This window comes from Cebus imitator, unplaced genomic scaffold, assembly GCF_001604975.1.
Source record: "Cebus imitator isolate Cc_AM_T3 unplaced genomic scaffold, Cebus_imitator-1.0 Scaffold441, whole genome shotgun sequence".
In the NCBI taxonomy this organism is placed as follows: domain Eukaryota; kingdom Metazoa; phylum Chordata; class Mammalia; order Primates; family Cebidae; genus Cebus; species Cebus imitator.
In genome coordinates this window covers 921,749-939,617 of record NW_016107756.1, presented here as the reverse complement: position 1 = coordinate 939,617, position 17,869 = coordinate 921,749, and the positions used below count along the sequence as shown (strand labels likewise).

Sequence of the window (17,869 nt, the reverse complement as noted above, 5' to 3'; positions counted from 1 at the left end):
CCGTGTGGGGGGGGAAGGTAGAGTGGAGTAGGGAGGCCTCCATGTTGGGGGGGAGGTAGAGTGGACACACACACACACACACACACACACACACACACACGCGTGCGCGCGGACATGTGCTGCCCAGTGAAATCCCATCAGACCCACCCAGCAGCCCCACCGTGCTGTGATAAGTGCTCACAGTGTTGTGAACTAGCCAAGTCCCAGCCCCAGGACGGCCTCTTATGCCTAATTATCACCTCCCTGTCTCCACTCATTTCCTCCCTGCGTGGGCTCTAGAGTCCTGGGGAGCTGGAAATACCTGGGATTTTTGAAATATAAAGCTAATAGAAGCCACCAAACACACACACACTCAGACACACGCATGCACACACGGACACACGCACGCACAGACGTGCACACGCACACATGCAAACCCACATATGCATGCACATACACGCACACAGATGCGCCCACATGCACACAAACATAAGCACGCACACACAGACATACACGGACACAGACACATGCACATACATGCACAGACACGTGCACACATGCGCAGACAAGCATGCACATGCAGACGTGCATGCACATGCACACGCACAGACGTACATGCGCACACACACAGATGCGCGCACACATGCACACAGACATGCACAGGCGCACACAGACGCACACATGCACACAGACACGCACACACATGCACACAGATGCATGCACGCATGCACTCACACACATGCTCACTCACTCTCAGGCACACAAGCCAGAAAGGACTGTTTAGAGACAAGGGAGGGACTGTTGTCTGAGCCACCTGAGAACAGCCCTGTATGCCCCGTGTGGCGCCTTGAAAGCCGTTCACTCAGATCTCCCAAGTGTAAGGCTGCTGTTTGGGTCAAGAAAATAAACTATCAAACAATGTCATAGACGGTTGTGTCTGTGACTCTGGTCTAGCCAGACATTTGGGGAATGAGTGTCATCCATCCCACCTGAGGCAGGGCGAGGGTAGAGGGTGGCCCGGCGCTGCCCGAGGCCGAGGCAGGTCCCGCTGGGAGAAACACTGGCAGTTGGCCAGGCATCAGTCTTCCCATGCAGCTGCCGTTCTGCCAGGTTCCTGAGGCCTGGGTACTATCTGCCTGTCTGTCAGTGCAGGTAAGAGGTCCAGGCTTTAGGTAAGAGGTCCAGGCTTCAGGTAAGGACAGGCTTCAGGTAAGAGGGACAGGCTTCAGGCCTTGGTGCCGAGTAGTTGGATGAAAACACAAAAAGCCACAGCAGTGGCTGCCACAGTGACACGGTTGCTCACTGCGGGCTGCACCAGGTGCTACGCATCTCTGTGACTTCATGTCATCCCCCAACAACCTGCGATAGGGGCACTGCTACTCCCATTTTACAGAAGAGGAAACTAAGTCACAGAGAGCCAAATAATTTGCACTGTAGTCTCAGCTTGGAAAGGAAGAGAAACACTCGCAGCAGTCGGGAAACCGCCCTTTTCCTAAATCTCAGGGAAGTATACTTGGCCATATCCCGCGTGGCAGTGTTTTCAAAGGGAAGCCCATGCACACGGATTTGTTCTGACCTTTGGAGCCCTTGGTTAAGCCAAACACAAGCTCAGTGATGGTGGGTGTGAGTGGAGGTCCCCCTACAGAACAGAAGTCCAGAGCATCAGTGAGCTACTGCTGCTTTCCTCACCTGCTGCACCCGACCCCTTCCCCCAGCAGCCCACCTGCCTGTCCTGGGCCTCCTCGCTGGCTTAGAGGTTGATTTCCAAGAGCAAAAGGACTTCATTAGCCACACCACGGAGGTCAGGAGCATGGCTGTCACCTCTAATTTGCCCGAACCCCAATGACAACCTCAGCTGATTGGTTGATTCCAGGTACAAGGTGACATCTGTGGGCCCCATCTTAGCGGAACTGGGAGAGTGGGGCCCAGACCCCAGGGGCCAGCTTCTGCCTTCCTTTCGGTGGAGGTATGCAGAGCTCCCGTGTGTGCCTGGCCCATGCCAGGCTCTGCTCAGCCAGTGAAGCACATCTGCCTCCAGCCTCTCGCCTATCTCGGGGACGAAGGGAACTGAATAAATCTGGGCCTCCCTGCCCCGCCAGGCTCCACTGGAGCCCTGGGAGACAACTGCCCTGGTTCCGCTCAGCTTGCAGCTCCCTCCCGGGGCCTCCTGACAGGGACCTGGCCTGCACACAGGAAGAAATGGGCAGGCCCCCCTGCCTTGGTTGCCCCTGGGGTGACAGGAGATCCAGGCAAAGCAGGCAGCCCACCCCACACCTAAGCTCTGACCACAGACACGGTGAGCCTGAGGAAGGACTGAGATTCCAGCCCAGGTGGGAGAAACTGAGGCACAAATGCAGAGGCCAAGAAAGCAGGGCCCTGAGGATATGTGACAGGGAGGCCTGGGGAAGGAGAGACATAGATGGAGGCCCAGAGATGCGGGTCCTGGAGAGTGAGAGGAGCTGGCAAGACAGGAAGAGGAACCCAGAGACACTGCAGAAGGCTCTGAGCACACACAGACGCAGACCCGGGGAAGGAAATGAGACAAGAAATTCACAGGCAGAGGGAGACTTTAGAAACATCAGTAAGAGGCCGGGCACCGTGGCTCATGCCTGTGATCCCAGCACTTTGGGAGGCCAAGGCAGGCAGATCACTCGAGCCCAGGGGTTCGAAGCCAGCCTGGACAACATTGCGAGACCCTGTCTCTGTATTAAAAAACTCAGCAAGAGAGGCATAAAGAGATGAAGTGAACGAACCACGAAGGCCCAGAGACACACACACAGAGACGGCTGGAGTCAGGAGCACCCAAGAGCACGTCCTGCACCCAGCAAAGTCGCGGGCACTTGCCACGTTTCGTCTCTCATGTGTCCTGACCGTACAGACCACACCCAGACCAGGCGCTTGTGCGCCTGCGCCTGGAGCCTTTCTCCTGAGCAAGCACGACTGTCCTGGCCCCAGAGGAGTCAACTGCTTGGCCTTTGCTTTTCCTGTTCTCTGTTCAGGATGCCTGGCGCGCCCCAGCCCAGCTTTCATATCTGTCTAAATTATACACATCCTTAGATTCCACCTCTTCCAGGAAGCCCTCTCTGACTGGCCCTCTCCCTGAAGAATCCCCCACTCTTCATCAGCCTATCACGTTCTCTCTGCAGGAAGCTGTTCTTATCTTCCATCCTTCCACCTTTCATTCTATCTGGAGCTCCTCAAGCAAGGGCAGGGACCACAAGATTCCAACGCTGGTGACCACGTCTCTATTGATTTGTGGATTTGTCCTCATTGCCTGGTGCCTCCTGTCTCTGGACCTGAAGGAGGGAGTAAATGAAAATTGATGGAAAATGAATAAGCAGGTGCAGGATGACCTCCTCCACTCCCCAAACCTGGATTCCCAGCCCTGTCTGTGCCCGTCCACTCTCGTGCCTGGGGCTGCCCTCGGGGGCCTTTCCTGGCAGCCTAGAAGGAAGGCTCCCCAGGTACCATGGCCTCACTAGCCCTCCGGGGTAGTCCTGGGGCTGTCAGGGGTGGTCAGGTTGCTCGCCAGCAAAGGGCTGGAAGTGTGCCCACATCTTCTGGCTCCAGGGTCCCCGAGTGAGGGAGGGGTGGTCTCTGAGCCTCTTCTGGCTACCAGTGGGCCCCTCCATAAGAGGACAGGCTCTTCGGGCCTTGGAGCCCCCTTCTCCCTATCTAGATCCCGATTCTCCAGGGCCCTGCAGGAAGTTTCAAACCAAAGAGAGAGCTTGTTTCCCTCAGCCCCGCACCCTGGCCTGCAGGTGGGTTTGGAAGAAGGGCAGGCTCTGTGTGAACGGAGCACTCTCCTCACGGCCCACCAGCCTCCTGCAGCCCTTCCCCATTCATCTGTTTTTTGCCCAGGCTAAGGCCACCAGCATCCCCCTAGAGTGTCCCTCAGGGTTCAGGCTGGGAGAGGCACCTGGCACCCCTGAGATTCCTCCATCATGGCCCAGAAAAGCTGACTGCTTGCCTAGCCCTCATCCTGGTGGAAACCTCAGCTCTGTGGGGGAGATGGAGGTGGCAGATGGGGCTTTGGGGGCTCCTTTCCCACTGTAGCCACCCCTTGCCCTGGCCGGCCCTGCTCTTTGTATGGTGCAGTTTCCGGCCCTGGGTAGGGTTTTCAGGAAAACAGTCAGCAAGCATTTCCTGAGTACCCGCTTTGCTCAAAGCCTGGCGGTCAGGCCGAGGGAAGAGACGCGTGCATTCAGGGATGGCCGTGCCCTCGGGTGGTGCCTGAATCCATTGAGGTCAAGGCAGGCATTGGTAGGAAAAGAAACGCAAACCAGACAGCATCCGGTGGGAGAGGTGGGAGGTCCTGTCTCCCGGGCTCCTTTCCCTGGGGCTGAGGAGACTTTTCAGTGGAGGTAGGATTTGAATGGGTTCCTGGAGGGGGTGGATTAGATTCTAATTTGTGAAAATACTTGTAGGCTTGTGTAGCCTTTTAAATTCCCAAAGCCGTGTGTCCTACTTGGTAGTCATTTTCATCTCCATTTTACAGATGTGAAGACTGAGGTTGAAAGAGATTAAGGTATTTGCCCAGGAGCATCTGAGGCAGGACCAGAGCTCAACTCTGGCGGCTGAGTGAGCCGGAGCTTTCCCTGCACCTCGGCCTCTGGCTGCGACAGGAAGAGGGTCCAGAGAGGGCACAGAAAAGCAGGGTGGGAAGACCAAGAGGCGGATGGCCGCCTGGAGGGGAGGATTTCTGAGGGGGCAGAGCCGTTAGGGTCAGGCAGGACCCGGGGGTGTCCTGCCTGCTCTGTGAGGTGGAAAAGCGATGTTTCTGGCAGTGGAAAGGCCTGGGTACAAATCCAGCCTCTGAATGGCTTCTGAAGGCACCCTGTACCATGGTGCCCTACAAAGCCCAGCTTGGGAATCCACACTCCCCTGAAAGAGGTGAGCCCTGCTGTGAAGTTGGCCCGGGCACCCTGGGGCCAGCCCAGTGCTGTGAAGTGTAGGTCCCTGAGTTCCAGAGGCCTCTCCAGTACAACAGCTCTTGCCTGTCAGGGACCTGCCACAGGTCAGATGCCGACCACTGTTTTCACACCCTGGGACAGGAACCCCCACCCCCCATTCCACAGGTGAGCCGCTGAGCACACAGGTTGGCAAAGGACTGGCCCACGGCCGGGCACTCACACCTGTAATCCCATCACTTTGGGAGGCCGAGGTGGGAGGGTTACTTGAGCCCAGGAGTGCGGGACCAACCTTGGCAAATAGGGAGATGATGTCTCTATCAAAAATAAAGAATAGGCTGGGCGCAGTGGCTCACGCCTGTAATCCCAGCACTTTGGGAAGCCAAGGCGGGTGAATCATGAGGTCAAGAGATCGAGACCATCCTGGTCAACATGGTGAAACCCCGTCTCTGCTAAAACTACAAAACATTAGCTGGGCATGGTGGCGTGTGCCTGTAATCCCAGCTACTCAGGAGGCTGAGGCAGGAGAATTGCCTGAACCCAGGAGGCGGAGGTTGCGGTGAGCCGAGATCGCGCCATTGCACTCCAGCCTGGGTAACAAGAGTGAAACTCCATCTCAAAAAAAAAAAGAATAGGAAACTGGCCCAGAGTCATACCACTGGGAAGTGGCAGAGGCGGGACACCACGCCAAGTAACAGAGCTGATGACTCCCCCACTCCCCTCCGCTGCCACCAAGAGGGAGCCCTGGCCTGGGGAGGCATCTCCGTGGGATTTCAGGCACGGAGCCTGCCCTGTGTGAGGAGGAGCATCCATTCCCTGTCCCAGCAGGGACAGATAGCCCTGCGTGTCTGCAGCTGTGCCCAGCTGGTGGGCTGGAGAGGGCTAATTCAGACTGTCTACGCTCCCCGAGGCCATATCACCATTCCTTTACATTAAAAAATGTTGTGTTTTTAGTATGCAAAATTTTCCACCATCTGCTTTGGCTTGGCAGAATGTTTGCTGAAAATATCTCTCTTCCTCTATAATTCCCATAATTTCTGGGGGCTTTGGGAGCCTCCAGGCAGAGCAGCCGTAGCTCACAAGTGCCTCCCAAACCCACAGGCTGTTGGCTGCCCTTGTGCAGCCAGCAGTGCTGCGTGGTCCAGAGGGAGCCTCTCCCCACCCCTGACCAGCAAGGGCACCAGGGCTACGTCCACCAATGGGCTGACCCGAGGTTGAATCCCAGGATTCAGACCCCGAGTGGGTGCCTAGCTCAGCCTCTGTGTTTTTGCAGCACAGCTTGGGGAGATGCCTGGGGTCACAGAGAGAGGTGGTGGCTGAGCAGAACCTGGAAGCAGGCCCCCCATATCCCAGACAGCAGCGCTATGAGGCCAGATGGCCAGCATGATGCCCATCCCTGGACCCGCCCAGGCCAGGCGCCACCTTGGGACAGCAGCGGCCACACACGTCTTTTGAGGCAGTCAAGAGTCTCCAGGAGGAAAGACTCTCCCCACCCCACCATATACCAAAACGCTGAGTTTCCATGGTGATAGTCAAATTGCAAATCCAGCCAAGAGTAAGCAGGGGGAAGGAAAAGCTGGCCTCTCCCCAGAGAAGTGGGCACGGCTGGCACTGGGGCTGACACTGGGGCTGGCGCTGCTGAGGACGAGCTCCAGGCAGGCAGGCAGCCCTACTGGACCACGGTGGGGAAGTCTGAGGGATGCCAGGAATCCAGCAGTGGCTCAGGCCACTGTGGAGGGAGCTCCTCCCCCACTCCTGCCTCTTGGTGGCACTGGGCGACTCCATCTGATGATATGTCTTTCTCCGAAAGACTATTGGGACAGGCTTCTCCCTGGTGTTCTCCCATCTTCCATCTGAAAATTCAGGTGTGGGCAGAGTACAGGGCCCCTCGGCAAGCCATCCCAGACTCAGCCTTTGGGGAATTAAGGAGAAAAAAATATATCAGCCCTCAGACACAGAGTGTTACGTTGAGGATGGAAGAGTAAGGGCCAAAAGATGTATGAGCCTGAAAGCTTTGCGGATGGACCTGGAAGACTGACAGTACAGCTGCTGTGCGGGGAGAAAGGCGGCAGTGGCCATCGAATGGCAAATTAGGTGAGGTTTGGGTTTTACAGTGACGTTTCCGGAGTGGGGGTAGAAGGGACGGCTGCTTCCTTCGCATCCCGAGGAAGCTGGGGACATTTGGCCTGCGGTGTTCGTGGTGGGCCAGGGACTTCTCAGCAGGGTTCTCCGGTGTAGGCCTTCTGCACTGGCAGTGAACCCAAGGCTGGTGTGGGTACCGCTGACTTCCTCTGATTTATTTCTTTCGAGTGGTGTTTATTAGAGTGGGTTAGAAATGGGATTTGGGTTTGTACCACAAAGACCTCTAAGCCCCAGCTTGAAATCGCAGACACAATGAGCAGAGAGGCTCCAGCCGGGGAGAAGCATCTGAAAGCCGTGAGCCTGTTTCACTGGCTGCCTGGTACCTGCTCTGTGTCACCTTTGCGAGCTCAGTTGGCATCGGAGGCTCTTCTGCCCTTTTTCACGGCTGTGGCCCTTTGGGGTCTGTATAAAAGGAGATGAAGAACAAGCCAGCTGACTGTAACTTGGGGAGGATTTCTACATTTTTTTTGTTGTTAACCTTTGTGTACACAGGCACACATGGGGACTAGGCCGTGAGACACCCTGACCCCAACCCCACCTCCAGGGTTGCCGTTTTGGATAAAATGCACAGCTCATAACAAATGCCGTCCTCACGATGAGGCGTGGCGCAGTTCACGGTTGTCTTGCGGTTTTCACCTGCTCCCAGCCCGACTCTGTAACCACGTGTGATAGATGACAGAACAGGGCAGGGACGATGGAGAGGGTGAGCTCGCCTCCCTGACCCAGTCCTGGGACATCCCATCCCATCGCCTCCTTCCAAGTCCTTTGGCATCTGCCCCTTCGCACCAAAGGAGCCAGCTAGAGCAGCATGGAGCCCCACCCACTCCAGCCCCGGACTGTGTAGATTTTGCATATTAGCCATGGGCAAGCTGGGCCAGTTCAAGTCAGGAAGCATGACTGGATCTCCCATAAGCATCTCTGCCAGAGAGAAGCGGAGACCGACATGGAGGCAAGCTACCCCGCTGCAGGGACTCTCCTGCTGTGCATTGAAGTGGCCTGGCCTCCGGGGAGGATAAACCATAGCCCTCCACTGTGGCTGCCTCAGGGGTGACGTGGGGAATGGCCTTCTCCAGGAGTCCAGCAGGAAACCCTGCCTTCTGCCACCTCCTCCTAGCCCTTTTTCATGGGACCCATGAAGTTGGCATCTAATCAGTGAATCAAAACTACATAAATGCTTATGAAACTGACGCCCATGAGGTCCAGTCTTGGTAGATTCATGATCAAAGTAGTTCAGTCCAGGACCTGAAAAACAACTGCAAAATGAGGCAGGTTTTGCTTGCATTTGTCACATACTAGGAAGGGGCATGCAGACTACAGCCACACTCCATGACCTCTCCTCTTAATGCTGTGTCACAGAAGTCCGAGGAGCCAAAGCTGAACTCTTCCTGGAGAGCAGGGCAGAAAAAGGCAGCGCCTTTGAGCAGGTGGAGGACGGAAAGGCCAGGCCCCATCCCATGGTCATCACTCCTGCCCCAGAGCACAGGTCGGGCCCACAGAGAGGAGAGCCACACCAGCCTCGTTTGCCTGTGCTATTTGGTCCCTGCCCTCAAGGAACTTCTCGACCTGCTGGGGGAAGCAAACAGGGCATAAAGCAGTTGGTGCAGCTATAGCAGAGAGTATAGGTCATCCAGCCAGCCAGGGCACAGGGGAGACTGAGGGCTTCCTGGAGGAGGTAGTTTTCTAACTAAGCCAAGAGAAGACGGGTGGGCAGGGCATTCTGGGCAGAGGCAAGCCAGTCACAGCCAGAGGTGGCGGCAAGACCCACAAGCCGCAGGAGGCTGGAGGCTTGGGGGAGACAGCGGGTGTCGTGGGATGCAGCTGGAAAAGTAGACAAAGGCCGGGAGCCTGGTGAGGCCCTGGGGGCATGAGGAGCCTTTAAAGAGGGTGAAGCCGGGACCTATGCTCTTGCTGGATCTGGCTATGCAGAGAACACACCGTGGGATGCCTGCAGTTGGGGTCCAGGTGGGGCATCATGACAGGAGTCCAGGTGGCAGGAGCCAACAGCTCGAGTTAAATAAGGCAGTGACAGTGAGGAAGCAGCCGATTCAAGAGCCATGTCTGTGAAAATGGCAGGACGTGAGGAGAAAAGAGGCAAGACCACATGTCCCTGAGCTTCATGAAGCACCTGCTGTGTGCTGGCTGCTCTGCTGGGGTGCACAGGGTTGAGAGTCTCTGGGTCCGCCTGGCAGCAGCTCCAGCCTCTGGGGGTGCACAGGGTTGAGAGTCTCTGGGTCCACCTGGCAGCAGCTCCAGCCTCTGCTTGCTTGGTTCCAAGACCCTTGACACCCTTATTTGAAATGTGACATAGGCTGAAGGCACGAAAGCTTTCCAGTAGCCTCTGGATCTCCATGGAAGCTACCATTTCCCATCCCAGTGCCCACGGTGGATTTTCCTAACTAACCAGGTACTTCCTCCCACTAAACTTCCATGCCGTCTCTGAATTCTCCCTATACACTACTCCAGAAAGGGCTTGGTGGATCAAATGTCACCTGCTAGCCTCCCTCGGTATAGATCGATGTTGTTTCCGGTTTCATCTCCCACCAGCGGGTACTGTGGCTCAGGGCTGTCTGGAAGACTGAGGAGGACGATGCTCACTAAGAACCCAGCGCAGTGCCTGGCATAGGAGCTCAACCCATCCTAACCTTCCTCCATAACCACCAGCATTTGGCATTCCCCAAGGAAAACACTGACAGGTGCCTGACCACTCCTGCCTCATCTGCTGAGTTTCTCGCCTGCAAAGCTGGTTGCCCTTGATCCAGATCTTTCTGTGCAGTTGTACGAGGTATTGCAATGATATCACTTAAATAAATGTTATGTGAATTGACGGAAAGAGTCAGAAAAGAGACAGAATTATTTCATGAAAACCGAGACTTTGGAAAGTCTTTTTTTATTTTTTAAGATGGAGTCTCCCTCTGTTGCCCAGGCTGGAGTGCAGTGACACAATCTCGGCTCACTGCAACCTCTGCCTCCCGGGTTCAAGTGATTCTCCTGCCTCAGCCTCCTGAGTAGCTGGGATTACAGGTGCCTGCCACCATGCCCAGCCAATTTTTGTGTTTTTAGTAGAGACGGAGTTCCCCCATGTTGGCCAGGCTGTCCTTGAACTCCTGACCTCAGGTGATCCACCCACCTTGGCCTCCCAAAGTACTGGGATTACAGGCATGAGCCACCGTGCCTGGCCCTGGAAAGTCTTAATGGAAGCAACTTGCTTTATAAAAATCTGTGGAATTAGGGATGGGCAGGACAACTGTGAAAGCCAAAAGGAAGAGATGGAGAAAGGGAGATTCTGCAGTTGTCCTCCTTCGCCAGGGTCTGTGGGTCCTGCCGAAATTCAGAGAAACTGCAACTGGGGTCGCAGACAACACAGCATGGTGCGGTTTATACACAGGAGGCCACGTGGGCCAATGTTGCAGGAGCACCCAAGCCTGGCATCGAAGGATTGGCGAATGGGTATACATTTCTGTGTTTAAAATTAAAATAGAACGTTTAACAGGTGGCCGCATCCTGCATCATGACTCCCACTGTTGATTACCCAGCCAAACACGGTCCCATTTAGCCCAGAAGAGAGAGTTCCTCCCACAGTGGGTGTTCGCTGTGACAACATCCTCGCCTCCCCCTGCTGGGATTCCAGTCCCATCTGTCTGGCTCCCTTCCACATTTGCAAGACCCCACTGCGAGTTACTGGATGAACTGGGATGAGAGCCCAGGCTTGCCGCCTCCCGGTTCAGTCTTCCAGTGGAGTCAGGGCTGTGAGCATGGCCTGCTGCGAGGAGAATCCCGGCTCTTCCCCTTGGGCGTGTACCCCTGTAGTCTTGCCTGTGGAATGGGGGTAATGCTTTTTCCTACCTCAGAGTTGTTCTGAAGCTTCAGTGAACGTGTCTGTGGAACATGCCTGGGACGCTCCCTCAGGTCAAGCCTGACGCCACCCTCATCCCCACAGAGCATCGCCTTGGACCTCCTGCCTCACCGGGTGGAGGCTTCAGAGCTGCTGTGTCCACAGCGCCGTGATAATCAGCCTCCGCCATGGCGGGCGGGTTCTGGTTCCATCATGGGAACTAAAATGGGGCTGACATGTGGAGATGGCTGGCCAGCAGGTGAACGGTATGCTGGTCACGCTGAGCCTCTGAGTCCCAGCCTCCTCACGCCAGGACTTCCCTCTGTGGCCAGCAGAAACGCGTGCCCTCCCGTCCGCAGGCCATTGCATCTCCTGCCCAAAGCAAAAGGGCCAGCTAGGCTGCTACGCCACTTTGTCCCCAGCTGGGGAGGCCTGTCCTGGCCCCTGTCTGTGCCTGCGGCAGTGTCTGGTTGTGTGACTTCCTGTGCTATGGTCTGTCTTTTCCAGGGGTTTCCAGTGACAGTGACAGTGACTCAGATCTCAGCTCCTCCAGCCTAGAGGACAGACTCCCACCCACTGGGGTCAGGGACTCAAAAGGCGACAAACCCTGGAGGGAGTCAGGTAGGTGGGGAGTAACATGCTGCTTATTGGCCGGGCGTGGTGGCTCACGCCTGTCATCCCAGCACTTTAGGAGACCAAGGTGGGTAGATCATAAGGTCAGGAGATAGAGACCAGCCTGGCCAACATGGTGAAACCCCATCTCTACTGAAAATACAAAAATTACCTGGGTGTGGTGGCATATGCCTGTAATCCCAGCCACTTGGAAGGCTGAGGCAGGAGAATCTCTTGAACCCAGGAGGCGGAGGTTGCAGTGATTGCATTCCAGCCTGGTGACAGCAAGACTTTGTCCTCCTCCATCCCAAAAAATGCTGCTGCTTCCCCCCAGGTGTCCACAGAGCTCTTCTACATCTGGAAGGAGAAGCAGGCCTAGGGATGGGTGATCAGGCTCCTTGAGGCTCCTCTGTCCACACAGCGGGAGGAGGGCAGGTGGACAATGGGAGGCAGGGCCGGCACACCTGGGACTCCCACGCTCACCTGTGAGCGTTCCCCAGCTGAGAGGTTGCCTCTTGAATCCTGAGAGTGTGAAAATCAGGGACAAAGTTCCCTGCACGAGCCCAGTTCTGCCTTGAAACCACCACGGGGTCCCCAGGACCTGCCGTGACCTCTGGGCCTGCATTTTCTTCTTGTTAGCAAGTGAGATGGACTTCGAAACCAGGAAGGACTTTGGAAAAAGGGCCAGCTTTGTTCAGTCACCCCACTGGTTGGAACTGGGATCTTGGAAAGAAGTTTCAGGGAGGACAATTTTAGTTGATAGGAAGAAAGGGCTCTATTATAACTGCCCCAAATGGGAATGAAGTGCCTTGGGGGTCCTGTCTCGGGACCAAGACTGGGCTGGGAATGGAAGTGTGAGCTAAATCAGAGCCAGCAGAGGCCTGGCACACCTATCACCACTGCCCACTCCATGACCAGGGCAGACATTGCTAGGTGATCACAGAGCCCGGATGAGCCCTCAGAATCCTCCTCAGTGCAGCTTTCCAAGTGGCCAGTATCAGTAGGTAGAGATGGTGTCAGAGATGAAAACTTTTCCTGCACCAGTGACTTTAGGCTGAAGATTCTAGAGATTTAGACGAGTATAAAGGAAACTTACCTGCCAGCCTAGGTTTCCAGGGCAGGTTTTATACTCACCCCTCCTCCCACCATGAGCTCTGATCCCTCGCTCCACACCCACCCTCAGCTCTGACCACGTAGGACTGGGAGTCGGGAAAAGGTCAGCAAAGTAGCAGGCTTCACGTCTTCTCTCTTGGCCAGGCGAGGACCAAAAACCATGTTTGCATGAGGATCGTTTAGTGAGTTAAGGCAGCCATCAACATCTCTCTCATTAGGTTAACCAAAATATGTATCCCCACCCCCATCCCCAGTCTGTGATCATTGTGGATTTTCATGGTGGTGACTTGTGACTTAGTGAAGTGACCTGCAGTCCCGTTCTTGGACCCAGCAGCAGTGGCCAGAGGGTGGGGTCATGCCAGAGCCTGGTGGCCATGTGGGTGGGGTGGGGGGCAGACATCCCACAGAGACCCACCATGGTTCCCAACGAGGACCTCGACCATGATCACCCCCTCTCAGTTTGAGACCCACGGGGCCCACACATGATTTCCCACAGGTGGCAGCGATGAGGCCCCCAGGATGGGGCTCGCCCACCCACCCGGCCACCTCTCCGGGAGCCAGAGCAGCCTGGCCAGTGAGACAGGGACAGGCTCTGCTGACCCGCAGGGCACTCTGCCCCGGGCTGACCTGAAGGGCCCTGGTGAGTACCCGGCTGCTGCCTTCTCCCCTTTCCTGCCCCCTGGCCACGTCCTCTCTCACTCACTCCTCCCAAACTGGAGGGTGGTGGGTGACATGGTCAGTGCCCCATGTTTACCGAGCACTGTGCTGGGGACCAGGTGAGCCAGACCCCATCCTGGCCTGCCAGGAACAGAGAGAGGGGCCCAAATTGGTCATGGTAGTGATTCCGTAGCCACTTGGTAATTACAGCAGTGGTTACCATCCTCAGCGTTACAAAGCATTTCCCCATCTCTCTGATGGCTTTACCATGATACTACATCTCCTGCTCAAGGGCACCTACTGTGCGCCAGGCAGTCAGTCCTCACTGAGCCTCAGCAAGTGCCCAGCCTGAGCTGGGAGCCAGGTGGGACAGCCCTTGCCCTCCCCAAACCTGCCACATGGCAGAGGAAGCCACATCAACCTTTTGGAAACAGAGCCCAGCCTGGAGCTGGCCCAGGTCATTGGAGGGACATTCCAGAACCACAGGGCCTGGGACACGGAGCCCAACCTGCCTGGCGCCTCTGGGGGTAAACTTGCCTTCTTTTGGCAGAGTGGCTGGGAGGCTTATCATCCCCATCTGATGGGCGGAGAAACCAAGGCACAGAGAGAGTGAGGGGAGAATCCTGGGATCCCACTCTGCCCTGTACCTGCTGGCCCCAGCCCTGGCCGGCCCAGGACTGTCCTGTGACAGGGGAGGGGGTCCTTCTTACACTGAGGCCAGAGAAAGCTGCGCAGGTGCAGGATCGGCCTCGTCTCCTTCAAGAAAGAAGCCCTGGGTGGGCTGGGCCCTTCCCTGGCCTGAGGATTCACAGGTCCACACATGCACCAGGGTGGTGGCTGATCTCCCTTCCAGGTGGAGGGCATCCAGCAGCCACTGAGGGAATGCCTCTCCCGCCTCCCACCCCCACTCGATTTGTGGGTACACACACGCACCAGGGCGACAGCCGATCTCCCTCCCGAGGTGTGGAGGGCACCTGGCAGCCACCGTAGGAATACCTCTCCCGCCTCCCCTCCCCCACTCAATGGTTCCCCAGAAGCTGCAGAGCACCGGGAGGCATCTTTGTTGTGGAGCAGACCTGCCCCCTCCTTCTAGCCTCCTGGGGGTCCTCCACAGAGGTCAGAGGTCAGTGTGGATCAGGCAGCCTGAGTCATTGTCCCAGCCCTGCCACCCACAGCCACGGGATCTTGAACAGACCCCCCAGGTTGAACCACATGAAATTGCATTTTTTTTTTTTTTTGAGACAGGATCTCATGCTGTTGCCCAGGCTGGAGTGCAGTGGTGTGATCACAGCTCACTGCAGCCTCAACCCCCGGGGCTCAAGCAATCCTCCTGTCTCAGCCTGCAAAGTAGCTAGGACTATAGGCACATGCCACCAAGCTCGGCTATTTTTTGTGTGTTTTTCAAAGAGGTGGGGTCTCCCTGTGTTACCCAGGCTGGTCTCAAACTCCTGGGCTCAAGCAGTCCTCCCACCTTGGCCTCCCAAAGTGCTGGGATTACGGGCAAGAGCCACCGCACCCAACTGAAATTGCATTTTTTTGGTTCAAAAACAGTGAAATATCAGCAATTCGATACGGTTCACCCTTATATTTGATCTCTCTGCACCCAGTTCTGTTATTGATAAGGTGTCCCTCACAGGGTTCCAGAGAGACAAAATGCAATGTCCACACGGACTGCTTTCCCCTGGGGGTCCTCTGGGGGTAATAAAGGGGAAGCCATGTGGCCCAGTGTGGAGAGAGTGTTCCCAGGCTTAAGAAACAGCTTGGAAAGGATCGGCTCGGAGGAGAATTTTCTATTTCCGTGTCCGTCTGCTCCTTCCGGCATTTTGGGGTTGCTGTGTTGGTCACCTGGGTTGGGAGGGGGCCTGAAGCCCAGAGGGACCGGTGCCTTTGCCGCCATCACACAGCAGCGCAGAGTGGTGTGGTGCTGGTCTCGAGCCAGGGCGCTGTCAGCAGAAGCCTGCTTTCCCCACCAGCCCTCCCTCTCATTCCCAAAGGCCGCGATGTCACTGGGGAGGGAGGGACTCCACCCCTGCTCACCTCGTGGTGGCCTCTTCTTTCCTCCAAAGGTAAAAGACACACCTGGGCCATCCCCCGCTGCTGATGTGGCTCCAGCAGGCCCCTCCAGCTGCCCGGGCTGAGGCGTTGGGTGCATGGAACAGACTTCCCCGTGGAAGATTCTGGAGAAAGCTGGAGCCAGACCCTGCGAGGCTCCTCCCGGACGGGTCCCTGTGCCCTCGCCAGCCACCCTTTTGCCCACGACGCAACAAACCAGTGTTGGGAGCTGTCTGCATCCCCACCCAGTGCCTTTCTGCACCCCTTCTCTCCGGGGGGCCCTCTGCTTCCGCCACCCCTCCCACTGCTGCCCTCAACCCCAACCTTATTTATTGCCCCTGCCCCACGACCCCAACCTACCTTGTGATTATTGTAAGTTTGCTTGGGTCTTGGGTTGGGCTAGGGTGTGGGGGACTTCCCACATGCAGTGTCAGAGGGGCAGCCAGGCGGGGCTTTCTCCATTGCTATATTAATGGCAAGATCAAATGAAACCTAGGGCATGGCCTCCAAAGCTGCGTGTGGCGTGTGGCCCTTAGAGGTGAGCACTGGAGCCAGAGCAGCGCCCACCTCCCCCTCCCTTCAGTGGGGTGTGAGATTCACCCACCTCCCCCTCCCTTCAGCTGTGGGAGGCAGGAGCAGGCCCCCCTCCCGTGGGCTGGCCCAGGACTGCAGGTGAAACCTGGCATTGTTAGGTTTCTTTGGTTTTTGTGTGTTTGTTTCTGAGATGGAGTCTTGCTGTGTTGCCCAGCCTGGAGTGCAGTGGCATGATCTCGGCTCACTGCAACCTCTGCCTCCCAGGCTCAAGCAATTCTCCCACCTCAGCCTCCTGAGTAGGTGAGATTACAGGTGCCCACCACCATGCCCAGCTCATTTTTGTATTTTTAGAAGAGATAAGATTTTGCCATGTTGAGCAGGCTGGTCTCAAACTCCTGGTTTAAAGTGATCTGCCTGCCTTGGCCTCCCAAAGTGCTGGGATGACAGGCGCGAGCCACCGCGCCCGGCCCTATTAGGTTTCTTTGAATCCCCTCACAGCCTGCCTGGTTTTTGCTCAGCCTGTCTTCAGCTTGAGGAGCTGGGAATGTTTCTGGTGGACGCTGTTAACTCACTGAAGAGCAGCCTTCAGGCAACTCCCCGGCCAGGGCACGTGGCTCCCCTCAGCCATTAGTTCACTTCTCTTAGCAGGTTTGGCTTGGCATGCAAATACTTCCGAGTACGGGCAAATGCTTCTGGAAAACCCTTCCCTGAAGAGAGAACGTGTGTGGGGCGTGTGCATGACAGTGTCCACACCTGCTCTCCTCCTGCCTCCCCCACCCCACCCCTGGGTCCCCGGATCCGGAAGGGCCTCCTCCTCTCCAAGCTGGGAGCTCCTGGGCCCCCACCATTCGCTTTTTGTCCTTGCTGCTGGCAAATGGTAAAGGAGTACTCACTTTCCCTGTGACACGTTATGCTTCAGAATTAAAACAATGAAGATTTAAATTTGCATTGAGCCAGTGTGTTGATCAAAAGACCACAATTGCCTGTGTTTCTGAGATGCATCCATAGAAAATGGATGGAAAAAACTGTGATGCATTGACTTGCTGGAACACTTCCTAAGCCGCAGAGAAAGGAGGGGCTCTATCTGTGTGTGTTCATGCGGCTCACACACCTGACGCTACGTGGATAAGCAAGGCCATCTACATACAAAAGGAAGTATTTCACAACACAGATAATCAGAATGAGTTCTACAAACACACGGACGTATGCAAAAATGAATTTTAAATGGACAAGGACTGCTGGTTACATATGGTGCACTGAATATATTCATATTTTCCTCTGTCCCTCAAAACCCCACTAGAATGACGTAAAAGAATGAAAATGGCATAAACCACAAAGAGAAAAAGAAGAGGAACTTTGGAAGCTGAGCGGTATAATCCACTTAATGTCAGCCCCGAAATGTCTACAAAGAAGGAAGCCAAGCATGAACAAGCCTATTTGCTCCGCAGCCTACCCCAAATGCACAGAACGTGGAGGGCCAGGTGTCCCTAACCGGGAAGCCCAGCATGGGCCTGAAAATTGTATTGATTGAAAGAAGTCTTTAGACCTCTGGTCCCGTCTCCCGGCCTGGGGACTGCCCTTCCCTGAGCATGGTGGGAGACAGGTGTACTGCCGGCCAAGGGTGATCTGAAAAGATTCTGGACTGGGGACCCCAAGCCTTGCCAAAGGCCAGGCCAGCGCACCTAACTGAAATCAGGGTGTTAATGGGGAGGCCCTCATTCCTCATTAAAATCCCTGAAAGGGGCTGATAAAAGCCAGGCCTGGTCCCCATCCGTCCACCCCCAAGGCAGAACATTATTGAATTTACCTCTGGAAAACCGATGAAAGAGAACAGATGGGTAGGCCCTGACACTGGGGGTTCTGAAAACAGTGTGCCCAGTCCACTGTGGGACCCCCAGTCCACGAGCCCCACCCACATGTTCAGTGCTTTGCTGCCTTTCACTCACTGTATAGATTTGTATTTTTTATGTGTCAGAAATATTTCAACGTAGGGCCGGGCGCGGTGGCTCAAGCCTGTAATCCCAGCACTTTGGGAGGC

At 55.9% G+C, this 17,869-nt stretch overlaps 1 protein-coding gene across 9 annotated transcripts in view; it reads left to right on the top strand.

Moving 5' to 3' along the window:
* The window catches only part of RPH3AL (rabphilin 3A like (without C2 domains)), a 177,391-nt gene that overhangs the window by 136,401 nt on the left and 23,121 nt on the right, over positions 1 to 17,869 (top strand). For 5 of the 9 annotated variants that reach the window (XM_017510584.2, XM_037732119.1, XM_037732117.1 and 2 more), the window contains one exon: positions 11,371 to 11,484. In XM_017510584.2, the coding sequence (XP_017366073.1) occupies positions 11,371 to 11,484 (114 nt within the window). Of the gene's footprint in view, positions 1 to 11,370; positions 11,485 to 13,084; positions 13,229 to 15,259; positions 17,822 to 17,869 lie in introns of those variants that run through there. The other 4 variants (XM_017510578.2, XM_017510580.2, XM_017510587.2 and 1 more) reach the window with 4 other exon arrangements.